Source organism: Nicrophorus vespilloides, unplaced genomic scaffold (assembly GCF_001412225.1).
Source record: "Nicrophorus vespilloides isolate i.1.1-1 unplaced genomic scaffold, Nicve_v1.0, whole genome shotgun sequence".
Lineage (NCBI taxonomy): Eukaryota > Metazoa > Arthropoda > Insecta > Coleoptera > Silphidae > Nicrophorus > Nicrophorus vespilloides.
The window spans coordinates 1-23,436 of record NW_017099628.1 but is presented as its reverse complement, the minus strand read 5'-3'; the positions used below and the strand labels follow the sequence as shown (position 1 = coordinate 23,436).

The 23,436-nt window shown below is 28.5% G+C and overlaps 1 protein-coding gene across 1 annotated transcript in view; it reads left to right on the top strand.

Moving 5' to 3' along the window:
* The window catches only part of LOC108564907 (Ca(2+)/calmodulin-responsive adenylate cyclase-like), a gene marked incomplete at its 3' end in the record, with an annotated part of 105,877 nt that extends 83,374 nt beyond the window's left edge, over nt 1-22,503 (top strand). The window contains exons 5-6 of the mRNA XM_017924105.1: nt 18,908-19,318; nt 22,171-22,503. Of these exons, the coding sequence (XP_017779594.1) occupies nt 19,103-19,318; nt 22,171-22,503 (549 nt within the window). The remainder of the gene's footprint in view (nt 1-18,907; nt 19,319-22,170) is intronic.
* Between the last annotated feature and the right edge of the window lie 933 nt (nt 22,504-23,436).

Sequence of the window (23,436 nt, the reverse complement as noted above, 5' to 3'; positions counted from 1 at the left end):
AAAACTACATACAAATATACTGCACGAAAGGAGACTTGTGACTTTTTCAATTAAAATATAGTTTTGAATTGTTCAAACCGGACTATAGTGAATCCGGACTGATTGAAACAAGCACTATGTATTTGTGAATCCGGACTAATCGAGGACATTAAAACTACATACAAATATACTGCACAAAAAGAGACTTGTGATTTTTTTCAATTAAAATTTACTTTGGAAATCTTCAAACTGAACTATAGTGAATCCGGACTGATCGAAACAAGCACTATGTATTTGTGAATCCGGACTAATCGAGAACTTTAAAACAACATACAAATATACTACACAAAAAGAGGCTTGTGACTTTTTCAATTAAAATTAACCGGACTAATCGAGAACTTTACATGAATAATAAAAAGCAAAACCGAAAGACTATTTTTTATAAAATTGCCGAATTCAATTAAAATATAGTTTTGAATTGTTCAAACCGGACTATAGTGAATCCGGACTGATTGAAACAAGCACTATGTATTTGTGAACCCGGACTAATCGAGGACATTAAAACTACATACAAATATACTGCACAAAAAGAGACTTGTGATTTTTTTCAATTAAAATTTACTTTGGAAATCTTCAAACCGAACTATAGTGAATCCGGACTGATCGAAACAAGCACAATGTATTAGTGAATCCGGACTAATTGAGGATTTTAAAACTACATACAAATATACTGTACAAAAAGAGACTTGTAACTTGCTCAATTAAAATATAGTTTTGAAATGTTCAAACCGGACTATAGTGAATCCGGATTGATCGAAACAAGCACTATTTATTTAATAATCCGGACTATTCGAGAACTTTAAAACTACAAACAAATATACTGCACGAAAGGAGACTTGTGACTTTTTCAATTAAAATATAGTTTTGAAATGTTCAAACCGGACTATAGTGAATCCGGATTGATCGAAACATGGACTATATATTTGTGAATCCGGATTAATCGAGGTCTTTAAAACTACATACAAATATACTGCATAAAAAGAGACTTGTGACTTTCTCAATTAAAAAATAGTTTTGGAATGTTTAAACCGGACTATAGTGAATCCGGATTGATCGGAACAAGAACTATGAATTTGTGAATCCGGACTAATGGAGGACTTTAAAACTACATACAAATATACTGAACAAAAAGACACTTGTGACTTTTTCAATTAAAATTTTGTTTAGTAATTTTCAAACCGGACTGTAGTGAATCCGGAATGATCGAAACAAGGACTATGTATTTGTGAATCCGGACTAATCGAGGACTTTCAAACTACATACAAATATACTGAATAAAAAAAGACTTGTGACTTTTTCTATTGAAATTTTGTTTAGAAATCTTCAAACAAATTTTTTGTAAATATTTTAGAGAGCATTTTCATTGTTTTGGTCTGGTTGCAATAAGATCTGAAGATCTGAGAATGGGTGAAGGAAGAGAGATAAAGCTTAGCTCTCGTGGATACAGTTTGTATATAGATGTATGTATATATACGTACGTGTAATACGTCGATAATTCGTCTCGACGTCGTCCCATTGTTTCCCCGTCCATTGTCGAGACTGAAAAGTATACAACGATGACATTTACACGGTTCACTTTTATTGATAGATCTGCAGCTCTGCGTCGTCGTCTTCCTTCATTCCACGCGATTATCAGAATCAATATCTTTTATAATATAATAAAATCACATTTTTTTTTAAATAATTTATATAAATACGCTTTTTGCAGTTTCCATTTTCCAATTTTTAAAGAGAATAAATAACATTATTTCTATATATTAAAATCTTAATTTGTATTCTCTAACTTTTAATAATTTATATAAATTCTTTAAATATTTCGCTTTTTGTCGCTTCGTTTTTATCATATTTTTAAAGAAACACTTCAATATCTTTGATTTTGTCATAAATCATGTTAAATTTTGGCACAATTAACATCTGTGGTTTTCGAGTAATTAAATAAAACGAGTAGACTTAAGAATAAATGAGAAATCGACAAATCTCGATTTTTTTTTAATAATTGCAAAATATTGATTAATAATTAGTATTATTTACAGATTTTTATATCAAAAGATGTAGAATTAAATAAAACGTAAAATATTTAGTAGAGACTTAATTTGTTAAAGTTTCGATAAATTTATCATTAATTTTAACATTTTATACATTTTTTTTTAAAGATGTTTGTATTTGCTTTTAGTTATTAGTTGATTACTACTTACATATACAATTTTAGTTAATAATTTATTAAAGAAAATACGTTAAATACATTTTGTTACTTGTTTTTTTCTTCTTAACTAACACTTCAATATCTGATTTATAATAAAATCATGTTAAAATTTCATGAACATAATTGATGTATTAGAAGCAAAAAAAAATGAAAAATCGGCATATTTCAATAGCTAAAGCTTGATTATTTAATATTACCTACAAATCTGTAGATTAATCATCAAAAGTTACGAAATTGAGCATTTAATTCTGCATCTTTTGATGTAAAAATCTTGAAATTTAATTATTAAAAAAAAACTAATATATTCTAATTAAAACATAACAAAAAAATGCATTTTTATAAAATAAAAACAAGAAGACTTAATAAGTGAACAATTCGCAACAAAACTACAGAATACAATATTATCAAATTTTATTATTTTTGTCTGTTTTTAATATGAAAATATTAACAAAAAAAAAATAAATAAAATTTCGAAAAAAATTTCATTAATTTTAATATTTTTTTATACAATATTTGGCTTTGCCTAAATATTACTTAATGTCACATTATATAAAATATTAATTTTAGTTCATAATCTATCATGTTAAATATGCAAGTTTGTTGTGGATGTAATTTATCATGCATATTCCCATAAGATTAATCTAATTTCCGTCTATTAACTAGATGCAACCCTTGCGTAACCTTAAGATGAAAGCATTCTATATATCTAATTTTATGATGTACTGGCATTATCTTAATATTAGTTAATGTGATGCAACGAGTATTAAGTTCAGATTATTAATTAGTCACTTCTAACTAACTAATTTTTGAAACTTTGAAGATTTTGAGATACAGTGGAACCTCGCTTAACGACCAAAATTAATTGTAAACTTAACGAATGACGTTTTGCATAACGAGTGACGATGAGAAGAGAAGTCCCGTATCAGTTTTAAAACTTGTGCACAAATATAATGTGTATTTTTGAATATGTTTCACTATACTAGTAAAAATCCGGAAATTTTGGAACGGATTAAACTCGTTAAGCGAGGTTCCACTGTATACAAATTTATATAGAGAATTTACTGCACTATTATTTTGTCTGTGTGATAATAACGCCTGGAATTGCTTTCACCTTCCGTGAGAGAACTGGCAAAGTTTCTTCTTCTCCTTCGCAATTAAATTCGTTATGAAGAACTTTTAATATTTCTTCGGGTAACTTTACAGTAAGTTCATGGGAAAACGTTTCGGTTAGAGTTGAACATAAAAAATTAAAGAAGAGCGAGGAAGTAGACAGTATTTTTTTACTACTATTATTATTAAGAGATCGTGGAAATACGTTACTCAATTTATATGATGTTTTGATCATATTTTAATGAAATTACTTTCAATAATTATTTCATTAGAAAAAATATGCCAAATCTAATTTCAATACAAGAAATTTATTAAAGTCTACGTCTGTTTTCTTTATTAAATTTTAATTTTATTTTGGTATTCACTTAAATCTACTTGAAACCTATTAGAGAATAACAAATTATAACAGTTTTATTGTAGATTTACTGAAATCTATAATAAAATCATACTTTGAAAAAAGCTTTTTAATCCAGCATATTTTCATCCATTTTATAGTTACTTAACAATAATATTTTTCACCTTTTGACTTTGTTTAAAATGTTATTTTCAAGGCACTAGCTAATATCTGCTGAATAATCAATATTAGATAGTTGCAATTACAAAGTTGTTTTTTTTAAACTATGATTATTATATAAAAAACGGCCCAAATAATGAAGAGAGCGACTAATAGCCGAATAGTTAAGCCGGTTCGAATCCTGCTCAAGCCATGCCTTTTGTGATCCCTTTCGGTGCTTCAAATTTTTATAAAATTTATATTTTCTCACTTCCTTCATTTACACCATTTATTGGACATTTTAAAAATTTTAATCGAAACTGAAATGGAAATGAATAGAAAACACAAATTTACGTAATTAAAAGATTCAATAAATTACAGAATAAAAGGTAATTTCGTATTAATTAACGTTAAAAATACAATTTAAATAGTTGAACTTTTCTGTAACTTTTGTTTTTCTCTTTAATGATTAAATAATTAATATAGTTGAAAATAAAAATATTGTTGTCAATTAATAAAGCAATGAACATAGCTGAAAATTGGATTTAAAAGCTAAAACAGTAAACAACAGGGTCATTTTTACCAATTAAATTTGTAATACATAAAAAATGGACATAATTACATTAATTGTTTTAAATTTTAAGATATTATATACACTCGGTCCTTTTTTGCGTACTCTTTTTATTTCAAGAAGCATTTTTTTTAAATAACTATTTTAGGCCATTTTGACAGGTTTTGACACAAATTGGCAAACCATTTCATCGAAAAAGATGATAATTCTGAACGAGCATTCAAGTTTCAAGCTTCAGAATTGCATTTCTGGATATCAGGAATTGTACAAAGTTTAACCACTGATTATATTGTCAAAGGGAAAAAATCAACATGCGAAGTTTAAAATAATTTTACTTGTGAAGAATCATTATCTTCAGGACATAGATCTTATATGCTGACTATCTCTTCTAGTGATGAAAGTGATTTCGAACCAGTTCGCAAATTATGACGAACACTCTCATATAGCGACCATAATTCTAAAGAAAAAAATGTGAAGAAAGATTAACTTTCATAAAAAATTTCTGTATTTTTGTTTGTAAAACTTTTCCGTATAAATTTAGAAGGAATATGTTAAGACTAATTATTTTTCTGAAATTTAATAAACCCTTTTTTATGCGATTTTCGGTATATTGTAACTCATTGATTTAGTTTTATGCGGTTTTAAAAAAATATGGAACGTATCCTTTATTTTTATACGTGTGTCTGGTCCTTTTTTGTGCGATTTATCTTTATGCGTTTTCCTGTGGAACGTATCTACCGCATAAAAAGAGAACCAACTATATATAATCTATATATCTAAATCAATAAATTTTATATAATATTATTCAAATGATCAATTTATATGTATTTTTTATGTATAAGACATTAGTATTGAAGACACACGAAATTTTCGATCATCCTTCTGAAATATCTTCCATTTGTACATAGCGGCGCAGCAAGTAAATGTTTGTACATCGAATTTGATTGACTTTAAAAGCTATTAAATCATTTATAGTGTAGATGTGTCATTATAATAAAGAATTTAACTCTTTATCGTCTAACGGTACTTTAATACTTTATATTGTATACAAAATTGATTTAATTTGCAATTGGAAACATAAAGTGAGTATAAACCTACATTCAAGTAATACTTCTCACTTCTGTATAGGTTATTTTTTATGTTGTAACGAAAACTGCATAGCAAAATAAGTTTAATAAGTTTATAATCTAAATCAGTATAACTCACTTATTATACGACTTAAGCTTAAAATTGCTTGACTCTACCAAAAAGTACAAAACATTTTTTATTTCATTGAAAATATTGCTGAAATTTATAGGCAACTTAATTTAAATGTATTTAAAAAAAAAATCAAAGACATTTTTTATTCCTTTTCAACCAAGTTCAGGTAAATAACGAACAACTATATTAAATCACGTATAATTAGAAACGCTTTACATGTTTAATCATTAAATTATATAATTTAGTAATGCGCACGTTACATTAAAACAAAATGAAACAGATGGAGGAGACGCATCACCTTGAAACAGTTAACATTTAAACTTGAATGGATCTAATAGGACATGATCTTTACTATAATTTATGTGCCAGTAGGAATCTCTTTCCCTCGAAAGCAATAGGGCCAACGTTCATTACAGATGGACAGTCAAATGAATAAGGTTCAGCCAAGTCGATGGACAATGACAGTGTTAAGGACAGCAGCAGATTCACAGTCAAAGGAAATAGTGGAATCGCAGAGCATCAATATACTACTGAAGTCAACAGCCAACTGACAAATTACAGAAGAATATAATGGTAAAAAATCAATTAGGAATTTTACCAAAAAAACACCATTAGATTTAATTAATAATAATTAAAGAGCGACGTAGCAGACAGTGTTTTTACTACTACTATTATTATTAAGAGACGGTGGAAATACGTTTGTTACGGCTGCGTCTCGACTCGGGACAATTTTCTCGGAAGCAAAGGAAAGTCATTGCTGCACATAAGCCACCTTGAACTAGTGTACCAAAGAGACGCATACCATACAAACATTTCATTCAGAACACGAAGGACGTGCGAGCAGCAGCAGCTCAACGAGGGGCTCTATTTTTAGATGAAATCCGCGTGCATAAAAGATCGACCCGACCGACGATGTTCGTCGGTTCGGTGTGCGGATTTTCCCCTTGGATCTATTCCCGTAATTAGGACCACCTACCTAATCGCCATTCGATAGCGAAAGGTCGTTTCATCCACCAACAAAAAAAAATAAATACAAAATTACTACACAAAAAAGTTGTTTTTAGGTTTATCAATAACTTGTTGGGGTTGAACTTGTTTTATTAATATTATATATATATATATATTCACCGTGAAAAGGGGTGGTGTGACACAAAAAGCCGGTGAACGGTGAAGTGATCCGACCATCATCATCATCATCCACCCATGCGAATCCCTTCAGCAAAACGTGTGTTGTTGGTGGAGCGAAGAGGGCGTAAAATTTATTTCGGTCCGAATCGATGCCGGCGACCTTTCGCATTTAGTTTGCCCACCTTCATTCGTTTTGTTGTTGCTCTCTTTTTGTTTTTTTCATGTAAAGGAGATTTCACCTGAAAAAGGTTTCTTTTTTACTGTCCCGTAAAAATCGGGCTAAATAATAAATAAATATATTCCAATTACGAATTCATCCCTTACGATTTCCATTTGGGTTTTTGTATGCAAATTTATTCTTTCAAGCCGTTCCATACGCATCATTTTCTACTTACTAAAAGTAAAAGACTAATCTTCATCGTAATTGAAACTTGATTTTTTTTTGAAAAAAACTTCAGTATTTTCATGTTTATGAATATGGAATAATTAGACGATGTTTTTTTAAATTTAAATATTATATTGACTAGAGTTAGCATTTAATAACAGCAATTTCATTAAAACCAATCAAAGAGAATAATTTTCTACTTACTAAGCAACTTTTTCGTAATTGAATTATGAATTTTTCTGAAATAACTTCAGTATTTTCATGTTTATGAATATGGAATAATTAGACGAAGTTTTTTATTAATTAAAATATTGTAGTTATTAGAGATCGAGTCAAAGCTCAAATTACCATTCAATAACAGCAATTTCATTAAAACATTTTGGTTTTTGTATGCAATTTTATTCTTTCATTTCCCATCCAATCAAAGAGAATAATTTTCTACTTACTAAGCATCTTTTTCGTGATTGAATCATGAATTTTTCTGAAAAAACTTCAGTATTTTCATGTTTATCAATATGGAATAATTAGACAAAGTTTTTTTTAAATTTAAATATTCTAGTAATTAGAGATTGAGTCAAAGTTCAAATTACCATTCCATAAGAAAAACTTGATTAAAATATTTTGGTTTTTGTAGCAATTTTATTCATTCATTTCCCATCCAATCAAAGAGAATAATTTTCTACTTACTAAACATCTTTTTCGTAATTGAATCATGAATTTTTCTGAAAAAAACTTCAGTATTTTTATGTTTATGAACATTTAATAATTAGACGAAGTTTTTTTTAAAATTTAAATATTATCGAGTGAATGTTCCAAAAAATGTTATTTCGTGTTTATGAATATAAAATAATTTATACGAAATGAATGAATATGAAATAATTATATGGAGTCGAAAGTTCAAATTACCATTTAAAAACAGCAATTTCATTAAAATTATTATAGATTTCAATAAATTCCAAATATAATTAAAAGTAGAGAAAAAGAAGACACTGGAACTTTAATAAATGTAGATATTGAAATTGTGTCAGTTTGCAATAATTAATGAAATATTTATTGAAAGCAATTTCATTAAAACGTGATTTTGTTCAATATTTCTGTAATTATAATATAAAAAAAACTATTATTATGACTTATTAATAGCCATAGACTTTAATAAATTTCCTGTATTGATATTAGAAGTGGCATGAATTGAATTAAAACATTATTTTGCTATAAATTTCAGTAAATCTATAATAAAACTATTAGTATTAGTTATTTTTGTAATAAATTTCAAGTAGATTTAAGTGAATACCAAAATAAAACTACAATTTAATATAAAAACTAGACATAGACTTTTTTCATGTAGTCAAATTAGAAGTGACATAATTTTTATGTTGAAAGGAATTTTATTAAAACATTAGTTTTAATAAATCTACAATAAAACTGTTATGATCACTTATTCTTTAATACATTTCAAGTAGATAAGACATAGATTTTAATAAATTCTATGTATTTTATATTTAAATAATTACTGAAATGAATTTGATTAAAACATGATTTTGCTATAGATTTTAATGAAATAATGAAAAAAAAAAAGTATATATATATACAAAAGGTGTTATTATGAATGGACTTTTGTTTACGTATGAAAGTGCATGAAAGATGTTGCAGTGCAATTAATTAACCCCATTAGTGTACACCCAGACTAGGTTTGATGTAATTGCGTCTTCTCCATCCGACGAGTGCAGCAGTGTTTCCTCTTCCATTCTTTGTCTACGTCGGTATTATATATTTTTTTATAATAATGAGTGCAGAAGGTAAATGCACGAGCGCCCACACATCATACAAGGGGATTTCCCTCTTTATTGTTGTTTCTCTTTTTTTTTCTCTCTCTTTTCTTCTTCATCTTTCCTGCAGCATTAACGAGCGCCCATGTTTACCCTTTCTCTTCTACATTTTTTTCTCTTCATCTTCGTACTTTTCCATTCTCTGCAAGGGCAAAGTTTCCTTTCGAGCCTCCTCGAATTAATTATCTTAAAAGTTCACACCTTTGTTTGAAACATTTCTCCTCTTTCTTTGTCAAGCAAACATTCCTTATACAGATGAAGTAAATAAATATATTAAACAAGTTAACTTCTTATTATAAAAGAAAAAGAAAAGAATATAATCGTTTTATGTTTTACGTAAATTGCATTAAAAACATTAAAAAACTATGATATTTATGTACTAATAATAATATATCTATATATGATATAATTTGGTTTTTTTTTGCGCGTTTTTGCACATAAATAGGTTTTACTGCAATTGTTAATGAACAAAATAGTCGATAGTCATAATCATATTCGTCATATTGTATTAGTTGTAGATTTTTTATGTTATTCTTTTCATAATACTGTTTAGTCGTGTGCGTTTTTCATGGTATTTAAATTTTTAATTTATTAGAATTTTAATATTCGAAAAAGTAGTAGTCAATTTGTCCGAGTGATTTTCAAATATATTCTACTGATTCTTTGCGAATTTTTGTTCGTTAATTATCGAAAACTATAAAGATTTATGATCTGGAATCGAAGCTTTGTTATGTGTTGTAGCTGCAATAATCTAGGTTATTCTATAATTAGGAATTTTGCGTGATCGTGTAGATATTCGATATAAATCAAAAAGTTCGGTATCGTGCGAGGAATTTTCGGGTTCGGCCAATTACTGAAAGCCCCTGAAATTTCGTTACCGTTTATTATCGGAGCCTTGAAAGCGCCTCGTCACGTACGCGTTCAATCATCATTGTTGTTACAACAAAGCCCTCTTCTTTCTGTTCTGTTGCCTCAATTGTGATAATTATTGAGTCATCTTTTACAAAAAATAATGTTGCGTCCTTCCTGTAGCCAAATAGTCGACATGCAGACATATTTTCATGTCATCGATAAAGAGGAGTTTCGCTTTGAGGAAAAACTGAGTTATCGTCACAAAGGACGACAGAAGTAACAAATGACACACGAGGCTCGCATGAAAAAAGAAGATAAAGTAGATAGGAAGAAGGACCTCACTTTTTATTCCATCCCATTTGTGCCCCGTCTTTTTGTATTTTTCAAACCCTATTTATTGTGTAATACATTGCAAATAAATTCACGGTATTAAATTTAATATGTTTTGCCTAGTCACAATAGTTTAATACTTTTTTTCAAGTTACATAATACAACTTCTTGAGGCTTTGTTGCACCAATTATATAATGAAATAGAGTATTAGAGCAGCGTTTTTCAAGCTTTTTATATCTGCATGAGCATACTAGATAAGTAGATAATCGCCTTATATGGGTAAGAAAACACGAATAGACGCGAACTGTCACGAAGAATCGGCTGCAGTGATTTTCAACCGGCAATTTGTTACATAAACACATATAAATAATACTTGTAACTTGCCAAGTAATTTACAAATATTTCATGTTTATCGAGTAGCATCAATTCTAGAAAACACTTCACGCTCAAAAGGTTTCATAATAGATTTTAATACGTTTCTTCAAGTCATTTAATAAATCTTCTTGAGGCTTTGTTGTACCAATTATAATCAGGCGATTGTTTTAAAAATCGCCTTATATGGATACGAAAACACGAATCGACGCGAACTGTCACGAAGAATCGGCTGCAGTGATTTTGAACTGGCAATTTGTTACATAAACACATATAAATAATACTCGTAACTTGCCAAGTAATTTACAAATATTTCATGTGTATCGAGTAGCATCAATTCTAGAAAACACTCCACGATCAAAATATTTCATAATAGATTAATACGTTTTTTCAAGTCAGGTAATAAATCTTCTTGAGGTTTTGTTGCACCAATTATATAATGAAATAAAATATTAGAGCAGCGTTCTTCAAGCTTTTTTACATCTGCGAGAGGGCTGGCGTTTCGCACACTAGATAGATAATAATAATCAGGCGATTGTTTTAAAAATTGCCTACACGAAAACACGAATAGACGCGAACTGTCACGAAGAATCGGCTGCAGTGATTTTCAACCGGCAATTTGTTATATAAACACATATAAATAATACTTTTAACTTGTCAAGTAATTTGCAACTATTTCACGTGTATCGAGTATGATCAATTCTAGAAAACACTCCATGATCAGAAGGAAATAATAAAATTGTAAATACTTTAAAACTTTCAAGTCTATTGGGACAATACAGCAACTATTTCAATAATTTACATATTAATAAAGTATGAATACAACATTGATTATGAGGTTTACATAATCCGAATCATGGGCATATAAAACATTGTCTTTCTCTCTCTAAACCACAAACGCCGCACTTTGTGAGTGAGCGTGTGTAGGGCAGATATAATAACCGTTTGACCAGTGGATCGTGTAATCACTTACGGATATTCCCCGCTTTGAACTTGCCAACTAGGAAATATACCCAGATCACATACCCAAATGGGCACGGATTGTTACATAAAACTGATGAGCGCAAAAAGAAGAAAGAGAAAGAGAAAAACATGTATGTACGTGGTGATGAAGGTAGGTCACGTAACACAAATTCGCAGAAAATCAATTGAAATTTAATGAATTATTGTAGAATTTATATATAATTTGTTTGGACAATAAATTGTTATTATTTGTAATTGAATTTACCTACAGAAATATTATTATTTTTAACAAACTGAAACTGAATATTCATTAATTCAATTTGTAATATTTATTGCAGTGAGCGAACAATAATTACATTAATTATAATTATCGTGCATATACAATATTTCTATATTTTTTAGAGATTTTTTTATGTCGTGTAATTTTATTCACAAAATGTTCATCAATCAATAGCTGTTAAATTAAAAAAAAAAACGTTTCCAGATTATATATTTTTCCAAAATTGACGGGAAATTTGTCTCGGGAATTCCCGATTTAGCACTGAAATCACAGAAACTGGAACTCTGTGTGTGTTTATATATCTGAAATGCAACAAACATATTTTAATTAGAATACATTTAATTCCCAATATTTCTACAAACTAAATCTAATTATTCTCAATTGCAATTAAATAATATTCAATGAACAAAAATAATTATACTTATCTTATATAAACAAAGAACTTCATTAATTTGCTGTGAAACTACGGAAATCCGTGAAACATATTTAAAGGTAACTTTTTGTACAAAAAAAAAGAACAAACAAATATGAAGATCAATAGTAATTCCGTGGAAATGCTTCCGTCTATTTGCAGTTTTCGCGCTGGAAATGTATTCTGTTTTCTAGTTTTCATTCGGGAAATTTAATTAAAATTCAGCGCTCCGAAACGGGTGGATGCGCCGGGTAACTGGCATAAACGCAAACGGTGCGGTTACCGGTTTCTCTTTTTATCCGTCTCTCAATTTAGAGTGAACACCTTTCTTTTAGTAATGATAATTAAAGAAGAGACATTTTAACACAATAAGATGTTAACGTTTATTGTAATAATTATTTACAATTTTTTTTATTGGTCCTAATCGATTTTAATTCATTATATAACAAGGAAACTATAGTTACGTTAAATGTATTTATTTACAATTTTAATTCATGAAATAACAAGAAAACCATAGATACGTAAAATTTATTTATTTACAATTTTTGATTGGTCCAAATTGCTTTTAATTCATGAAATAATAAGGAAACCATAGTTACGTTAATTTTATTTATTGTTTTTGATTAGTCCAAATCTATTTTAATTGATAAAATAAGAAGAAAACCATAGTTACGTTTAATGTATTTATTTACAATTTTAATTCATGAAATAACAAGAAAACCATAGTTACGTTAAGTTTATTTATTTACATTTTTGATTGGTCCTAATCGATTTTAATTCATGAAATAACAAGAAAAGAAGTAGAATTATTAATTAACAATTAGTAAAATTTCATGGAAACTTTAATTTACTTATTTTTATTTTTCATATAAAAAATTCATATAATTTCAATTCACTCGTTTACTCGTTACGGTTTGTTTTTTATATTTTAATTAAAATTTAAATTACGTTTGCGTGAATTAGCGAAGAAGTGTCCTTTCAGAGTGGCGTGCACTTAAAACATATGTAAATTCTCATTCCGTACGACAAAATTCCATCCGCATGCCGCACATTTCAAAGCCCTTTTTTAACCAGTAAATGTGGCCAAAAGGGCAATTTCACTTTGCCTCCACTTCAATTCCGAAACACGATCATAAACTGGAAAGTTTTTTTTTTATATACACTCATATGTCTTCGTTAAAAACACGACTTTTTATAATTATTACATTAATAACAAAAAATAAATAATATAAGTTTGTTTATTGTCAAAAGTTAAATATTTTTATATATATAAAGAACTAATGTTATCTAAGAATTATACAGACTTTAGTCAACTTTAACAAGTAGAAAATACCTCAATTTCATCTAATTAATTTTTAAAGCAGTTTTACACTGAAATAATTCAATAAAACGAAGAGAAAAATTACTGAAGTATATTAAGTTAAGAATTCAAACAAACTTTGGCATAAGTACAAAAGAAAATCAAACTTAGTATTGAATTTTCATCTAATGAAAACATATTAATTTTTATTTTAACTAATTAATGAAGAAACTCAATAAAAATGAACGTAACTAGTGTTAATTTTAAATTAATTACTTACCTAATGTTTTTTTTCTTCTTTCTTCAATTAATTAATTCAGTTTGCACGAGGTAACAAATCAGAAATATAAATGAAATAATTAATTGTGTAATTATAAAGTCTTAATTGGATTTTCAAAACAATAATCGACGATTTTGATGAGAGTATACAAAAAGAAGTGTGTAATTACGGCAGGGAATTGAAAGCAAAAACTCTGCGGAAAATTATATAAAAAAAAATGAAATTAATTGTGTTTTTCTGAATGGAAAAGAAAAGTGGATTTAATTGTAATTCGCGCCGATTAAATAACATCTAATTAATTAAGGGTCGATGCGTTAATTATTCCGAGCTGCTTTATTTCTGATGTAGTTTAGTTAATGAGTGCTTCAAATGTCAGCTGTTTTAACTATTTTGTCCTTTTGCATCGATTGATTCGTTTCAAGTTAATTGCATTTTCATAAATTTGGATATATTTGTAACTGAAAATCGCTGAATTTTATTTAACGTTAAGTTAAAGAAAATAAATTTGATTAATTTTTAAATTTTCAACTGAAAATTATATTTCTAATGCTTTTTGATATAAATTTGAATATTTTCATAACTTTCAATTGAAAATCACTGCCTGTGATTTGTAATAATACTGTGTCTATTTTTATCGAATCGTTAAACAAATATCACTAGAAATCTGTTTTCCTTCATAACTTTTAAAAGAAAATCCAAGTATTATTATTTTAATAATGTGTCTCTTTTTAATGAATCGTTAAAAAAAAAATAGAAATTTGATTGTCTTTATAAATGTTAACTGATAATCTCAGCATTCTAATTTGTAATACTGTGTTTTAACAAATCGTTAAAAAAATATCAATAGAAATCTGAATTTCTTCATAACTTTTAACAGAAAATCCAAGTATTCTAATTTTACTAATGTGTTCATTTTTAACGAATCGTTAAAAAGAAACAATAGAAATTTGATTATATTTATAAATATTAACCGAAAATCTCAGTATTCTAGTAATATTGTGCCCATTTTTAACGAATCGTTAAAAAAATGTTAATAGAAATCTGAATTTGTTTATTATTTTATTTTGTAATAATTTGTCCGTTTTTAATGAAACGTTAAACAAATATCAATAGAAATCTGAATTTCTTCATAACTTTTAACAGAAAATCCAAGCATTTTCATTTTGATAATGTGTCTGTTTTTAACGAATCGTTAAAAAAATCAATCATATCTGAATTTGAACTGCATTTTATTAAGTAATAGTTTATCTAATTTAACGAAGCATTAAACAAATATCAATAGAAATCTGATTTTAAACTGTTAACTGAAAATGCAAGCATTTTATTAAGTAATAATTTATCCGTTTTCAACAAATATCAATAGAAATCTGAATTTCTTTATAACACAAAATCATTTCATTTTAATTAATTTTAATAATGTATCCGTTTTTAACGAAGAGTTAAATATATATGAATAGAAATTTATATTTCTGTTAACTGAAAATCTCTGCATTTTATTTGGTAATACAATGTCCGCTTTTTATAGTTTTTAACGTTAATAGCGCGTCGTCCGAAATACACACATTTCGTGTTTAGATCCGAAAGTAACGATCGTTTTCATGGTCGAATAATCGTATATTCGGACGCGATAATTGTTGATGGCCAATTAAAACCATTACAAAGTTTCAGCAAAAAAATAGTTTTTAACAACTAAATATCTGTTAATTAACATTCGCCTGCATAAAACACTACATTATACAGAAAACATTAATACTTATATAACTTTTGCTTCTGAAATTTATTTTTACATAATGTAATGTAAAAAAAAACTTCGTGAATAATTTTATGGAAAGTTACTCCAATTTTTTTTATATATAACTGGAGGAGTAATCAGTCTTCTGCTTAAGCTACCAAAGTTTGTTTGAATGAAAAATTCTGATAAAATATAAAAGTTGTAAATTAATGTTTTTTATAATTAGTAATTTTCATATCATAGACGAAATAAATTAATTTTGATTACATTTATTAAGCTTAAAAGAAAGGGATTATAACGAAACATTTTAGGAATTTTATTAATTACATAATTTTATATTATTAATTGTGTAAACAGACAAGGGTTTTTATAATTTAATTATGTTTTTTTTATATTATTTTAATGAAAAACACAATAAAAAATCTGTTGGAAATGTAAAATTTTTAGAAAAGTTTTCTTAATTTATTTTCATTGTGTTTACAAGAAATAAATAATTTAAATGTTTGGAATATGTTGTAGTCATTTTCTGAATCTTTTCTTAGAAAAAACGAACGACTTATTTAACACAAACAATACAAATTTTACTTTAAAAATAATTGAAAAATGCATACATTTTCAATTATTTGCGTTTAGAATTGAAATAATTATTATCAAATATTACTTTCAAATTAAATAAATTGAAAAAATTCTGTATATAATTTTCGTATACAAAAAAATATATTGAAAAAATGATAATTTCATTAATTAAGTTTAAAATTTCTGATGAATTTCTTTTATAGAATTACTACATTCATTATTATCTTGTAATGCACGAGAAGCGACATTCGTGTAGTTAGAGCACGAAACAGACAACAAGTGAATCCACTAAATTATTTAACACTAATTGGATGAAGTTTTCCATGAAATGAGCGTGTGTGTGAATAAAAAAAAGGACTTTGGGGGTGAAAAACCTGCTGCAATATGCATCATCCATCCAAAATAAATAAATAACTTCGAACACAATTTTGCAAATCGCTGCAGTTTGCACAATGTGGATTAAATAATGCGCAGACTTCGCACAAAAAAACGCGTAATTGCGAATTGAACTTGGTCGAATGATACACACTCACACACATACTCTTCCCTATAGGTTATATAATACATGAGAAGGAAAGGAAGAGGAAGGATCGATACGGCACGCTGAGACCAGAGGACGGGGGTGGGCGAACTAAAGCCCACCGTACATATGGATTTAATGCTTGCGTAAGGGCAAATACATATTGTTCGGTGAAACGATGAATGAATTTTCTTTCTCTTTGATACAATGTTCTTCTCCAACCTATGGCCAAATCGTTAAAAAAAATCTAAAAAATAATAATAATTATTTTTAATATACATCTATCATTCGTTTTACACGGTACTCTATTTACACGATTTCGCTTTAAAAAAAATAAATGAAAAAAACTTATCCCTTGTTTTACCTGTTATTTTTTACATGTTTTCGCTTTTAAACGGTTTCAATAAAATACATTTCTCTCTTTTTACACGTTATTTCTTTTACACGTTTTCCATTTTACACGGTATACAGAAAAAAATAATGTTGAAAATAAAGTGGCTATGATCATCAATCCTTAACTTCTCTTGTAAAGTATAGGGCAACTATATCCGCCTCTCGTCCACAAAGGTTTACATTTATTCTGGTTCTAACAATCATCGTTTATGAGTGTGTTTTCAGTAAATTACCTTTAGGACATTGCAATAGAAATTATTTAAAAGGTGGTTTCGTCATGATACCACTAGGGCTCAAAGGCAAAGTGTTTTATGATATCAACTAATAATATTAATTATTAGTTGATTAATTGTGATTTGGTAGGATTTGATTCATATGTATCGACTAAGCGTTTCCCACGGGAATGTTTATTCTTTATAATTCAAATTCGGAGGTCGCTGCTTTCGATTTGTCCACTCCTGGTCTTGTGCTGATAACCTGTATTAATTCATATACAAATAAGTATTGTAATAAGATCATTGCTTTTGTCAGTATGTACTTCTAATGGTTGGATGTTATTTCTTCTTTTAGTACATCTTCTGAGCATATTTTGCGCCAAGCATTTCTTTTAACAACTTCTTTCCAAGAACTATCAAGATATTCTGATAATTGCAAACTTTATTATATCAAAGTTTCGTCTCTTTGATACAATGTGCTTCTACAACCTATGGCCAAATCATTAAAATTTTTTTAAAAAATAATAATAATTATTTTTATTTACATCTAACATTCGTTTTACACGGTACTCTATTTACACGATTTCGCTTTTTCGGTTTAAAAAAAAATAAATGAAAAAAACCTATCCCTCGTTTTACCTGTTATTTTTTACATGTTTTCGCTTTTAAACGGTTTCAATAAAATACATTTCTCTCTTTTTACACGTTATTTCTTTTACACGTTTTCCAATTTACACGGTATACAGAAAAAATGAATGTTGAAAATAAAGTGGCTATGATCATCAATCCTTAATTTCTCTTGTAAATAATAGGGCAACCATATCCGCCTCTCGTCCACAAAGGTTTACATTTATTCTGGTTCTAACAATCAACGTTTAAGAGTGTGTTTTCAGTAAATTACCTATAAGACATTGCAATATAAATTATTTAAAAGGTGGTTTCGTCATGATACCACTAGGGCTCAAAGGCAAAGTGCTTTATGATATCAACTAATAATATTAATTATTAGTTGATTAATTGCGATTTAGTAGGATTTGATTCATATGTGTCGACTAAGCGTTTCCCACGGGAATGTTTATTCTTAATAATTCAAACTTGGAGGTCGCTGCTTTCGATTTGTCCACTCTTGGTTTTGTGCTGATAACTTGTATTAATTCATATACAAAAAAAAGTTTTGTAATAAGATCATTGCTTTTGTCAGTATGTACTTCTAATGGTTGGATGTTATTTCTTCTTTTAATACAACTTCTGAGCATATTTTGCGCCAAACATTTCTTTTAACAACTTCTTTCCAAGAACTATCAAGATTTTCTGATAATTGCAAACTTCATTATATCAAAGTTTCGTTATCAAAAAGTAACGTTAACCGAGTTATGACTGTACTTGTTTTTTGTTGTTGATTGAAATTCTAAGATGAATTTCATTTAATATTATTAAATTTGTCTATGTAACAGATTTATATATAAATTGTATTTATTTTGTTGTGATTACGTAAATATATCACCCTTATGAATATAATTTAGGTCAAAGCTTTGCAGGTAAATTGAGTGTTGTTACACTATAAATTGAAGCGCTTCCATACATCACAAACTATTATACTCTGAGCCGCATTGTCCAGCTTTTGATCTAAATGAAAGTAACAAAAAAAGAAGAAAAATATTCATCATCCAACAAAAGGATAATGCGTATATCGAAGCTAATTTCATTTTTTTTTTGTTTGTTTCAGTGATGGCCCGACGTAGAAAGCAGAAGCACAAAGAAGGGTCGTAGAGGAATCATCCTTTCCTTTTTATATACTATATCTATATATACTCTTTTCGCATATCAAATCCGTATCCTCATTGTCTCGTCCTTTGTTTTATTCCTTGTTTTTTTTTTCCTTGCGTTTGAGGCTTAATCGCCTCGACACAACCAGACAACCATGGATCACAGCGTGAAGGCGATGACATCTCCGAGGATCGCGTCTCGCGTCCTCAATCCACATCGCTTCGAGAACGACGAACTGGAACTGCTCTATCAGAGGTACATCTGCAAGTTGCAGCATTCGAGCGTCGCCGCCGTCGTCGCACTCTTCGTCATCCTGACGGCGATCCTGGCGAGTCTAGGACTTGTCTACGCCCAAGCCGCAACAGCACAAGTAAGGTTTAATACTTAAAGACGTTGATGAATTAAATTGAAGACAAAACTATGACCTTTCCAATAAGCCTATTATCAAATGCGTGACATTTTCCATTCTCTTGCAATAAGCTGTCAAAGTTGAAAATGAAGTATTGTTAATTGTATAAATCTTTATCACATCTTTTATTAAATTACTCTATAACCGCACACTCTAATTACATCGTGGAATATGCAAATTAAGGACAAAAGTATAGATTTTTCAATAAGACTATTATCAAATGTGTGGCTTTTACCATTCTCTTGTAATAAACTGACAAATTTGAAAATGAAGTTTACATAATATTAATTGTTAATTTTTTAAATCCTTATCACATCTTTTATTTAATTACTAGATAACCACACACTCTAGTTACATCATCGAATATGCAAATTAAGGACAAACCTATATACTTTACAATAAGACTATTATCAAATGTGTAGCTTTTACCATTCTCTTACAATAAGTTGTTAAAGGGGAAAATGCAGTTTACATAATTTTAATTGTATTTTTTTTTTAATCTTTCATTTAATTGCTCCATAACCACACACGCTAATTAGATCATAGAACATGGAAATTAAAGATAAAAGTATAGTCTATCCAATAAGCATATTATCAAATGTGTGGCATTAACAATTATCTTACAATAAGTTGTCAAAGTTGAAAATCAAGTATTGTTAATTGTATAAATCTTTAACATATCTTTTATTAAATTACTCTATAACCACATATTCTAATTGCATCTTGGAATATGCAAATTAAGGATAAAACTATAGATTTTTTCAATAAGACTATTGTCAAATGTGTGGCTTGTACCATTCTCTTGTAATAAACTGACAAATTTGAAAATGAAGTTTAAATAATATTAATTGTTAATTTTTTAAATCCTTATCACATCTTTTATTTAATTACTAGATAACCACACACTCTTGTTACATCATCGAATATGGAAATTAAGGACAAACATATATACTTTACAATAAGCTGTTAAAGGGGAAAATGCAGTTTACATAATTTTAATTGTATTTTTTTTAATCTTTCATTTAATTGCTCCATAACCACACACGCTAATTAGATCATAGAACATGGAAATTAAAGATAAAAGTATAGTCTATCCAATAAGCATATTATCAAATGTGTGGCATTTACCATTATCTTACAATAAGCTGTCAAAGTTGAAAATGAAGTATTGTTATTTGTATAAATCTTTAACATATCTTTTATTAAATTACTCTATAACCACACACTCTAATTGCATCATGGAATATGCAAATTAAGGATAAAACTATAAATTTTTCAATAAGACTATTGTCAAATGTGTGGTTTGTACCATTCTCTTGTAATAAACTGACAAATTTGAAATTGCAGCTTACTTAATATTAATTGTTAATTTTGTAATGCTTTATCACATCATTTATTTAATTACTCGATAACCACACACGCTAATTACATCATTGAAAATGCAAATTAAAGACAAAACTATAGATTTTTCAATAAGCTTATTATCAAATGTATGGCTTTTACCATTATCTTGCGATAAACTGTCAAAGTTGAAAATTAAGTATTTTACTGCTGTTGATTGTTTAAATCTTTATCACATCTTTTATTTAAATACTTGATAACCACACACGCTAATTAGATAATAGAATATGCAAATTAAAGACAAAACTATGGACTTTCCAATGAGTCTATTATAATATTAGATATATTTACCATTTTCTTGCGATAAACTGTTAAATGTCGTCATTATATCCTTATACTACTTTAATTTATTAGTAACTATAAACAAAAAAGTGCAATAAATTTAACCAAACATTCAATCAATGATTTACAACTTCCATCAATGATTTATATCTAGGATGCTTTGATTTATAATCCTTTTTACCATCACTTTCAATCCTACTTAATTATTTTATTTTTTTGTGATTATGAGAAACGTCCAATATTTTCTTAAACAAATCCTTCAATCAATTCTTTGAACCTTACATTATTTCAAGAATTAAAATAGAAAATGAATACTTTTCGAAAACAGTTTCACTATCGCTTTCAATACTCCTGCATTATTTCATTTATAGTATGGGGAAAAGTCCAATATTTTTTTGCATGGCAACAGCTGACTCCTATTTCCAATACTTTATGTTTTAATAACACACCGTTTGGCCGTGTCACATTTTTTTTATGCGTTTGTGAGTTTGCAATTTCGATTATTTATTACACGAAAATCCAATTTATCATACGTTTTTTTATACAACTGACGTAAATTCACATCAAAATCAGTTAATCCTTGAATCATAATTTATACATTATTAATCACATCATAAACTTGTTAATCAAAAACATACATAATCGCAAAATTATAAAAGAAAAACAACAATTTGAAGAATTTAATTCATAAATTACTAATTAATATGAATCAATTAATAAATTACTGTTGAAACTCACGCCTTTTTTGACTAATTGTTGTCTATTATAAACTACTTATTTTTCTCTTTGATTCTCTTTGAATTAAATCGTCAATTCTAATTAGTTTGAAACAAGAAAACTTACTTTTCTCATTTAGTCTCATTATTTTACAGATAATTATAGTAATATTAGAGAATTTAAGCATTAATTGAACCTTATCAAAGTCAACAAAAAATATTAATCAATTAAACAAAAATTTTATTCTTTTATTGAAAATTATAAACGGTGTCCCAAAATTAACGCAAGATTTGAATTTTCCGCCATTTGTGCAAAAAAGAAAACAATTTGACACTTCATTGCACAAATGGCGACAAATTCAAATCTTGTGGACACCCTTTATTTATAGTTTACTTATTTTTCTTGTTTTTCAGGTTGTCTATCATGCGGCTCATTGTATACTCTTCATCCTGCTGCTCGGATTCCTGCACACTCGACTCATGCAAGACGCTTACCTTCTGTGGGTATGCTACGCGGTCCTCTTCTTCCTGGCAACATTCTGCGCTCTTGCATTACCGGTGTACGGAGGATCTGCAAGAGTCGCAGCAGAAGGAGTCTGGCAAGTCGTCTTCGTGGTGTTCCTAGCTTATGCAATGATGCCGTTAAAAGCATGGATTGCAGCGCTTTTCGGTCTACTTCTATGCTCCGCGCACATCGCAGTTGCCGTAGTTTTCGCCAAGGACTTCCCACATCTCCTATGGCAACAGGTAAGAACTTCACACATACTCAAATATCTATAATATTAATCGGTTCAAAATCGAATGAAAATCTCGACAATTAAAATCCCGACAACCATAATCTGGACAGTGTTAAAGGGAGGACGAGTTGTTCTCAATTCATAACTGTATACCTTTATGTTTGTATATAGATTATTTCACCAAATTATACAAATAAATATGGCTTCCAAATAAATTTGATACTGTCGGGATTTTAAGACTGTCGGTATTATGTATGTCACTATGTCGGGATTTCGAATATTGGGAATTTGATTGTCGAGATTACAATTGTTGGGATTTCGATATAGATCCGAACTTCACACACACTGAAAAACTATCTATAATATTAATGGTATACTTGAGAAGAGCATTATAAAATGGTTTAGAAGGTGTCGAACTTTTATGGTTAAAAGCACCGTTGAAATTCACGACGTCCCAGAGGAGGAGGAGGTTAAAGACACGTAATATGTTTGTGAACTGCATTATTATCCAGACACACCTCGGTTAAAGTGTAATCTCGTATAAATCTTAGAACATTTTGCACTCTCTCCATCCTTCTTCGGTGCAACGACCGCAGTTCGTTTTATCTTTCGTCTATATGCTCATCTTCGTACTGCAACCAGTGAGAAAATGTAGAATAATATTTTCAACAAAAAAAAAACATAATTTAAGGGTTTTTATAATTTAAATTTTGAATAATTTATAGACTACAAGAATTCAGCTTTTAATGCATAATATATTTCAGTTAGGATCAAAATCCCGACATCCAAATTTCCGACAATCTCGACAACCATAATCCGGACACTGAAAATCCCGACAATAACTTTTATTATTTGATATAGATCAGCGTTTTCCAAACTGTGAGGCGCGCCTCCCTGGGGAGGCGTGGACTAGTCTTAGGGGAGGCGCGAATATTAGTAGCAG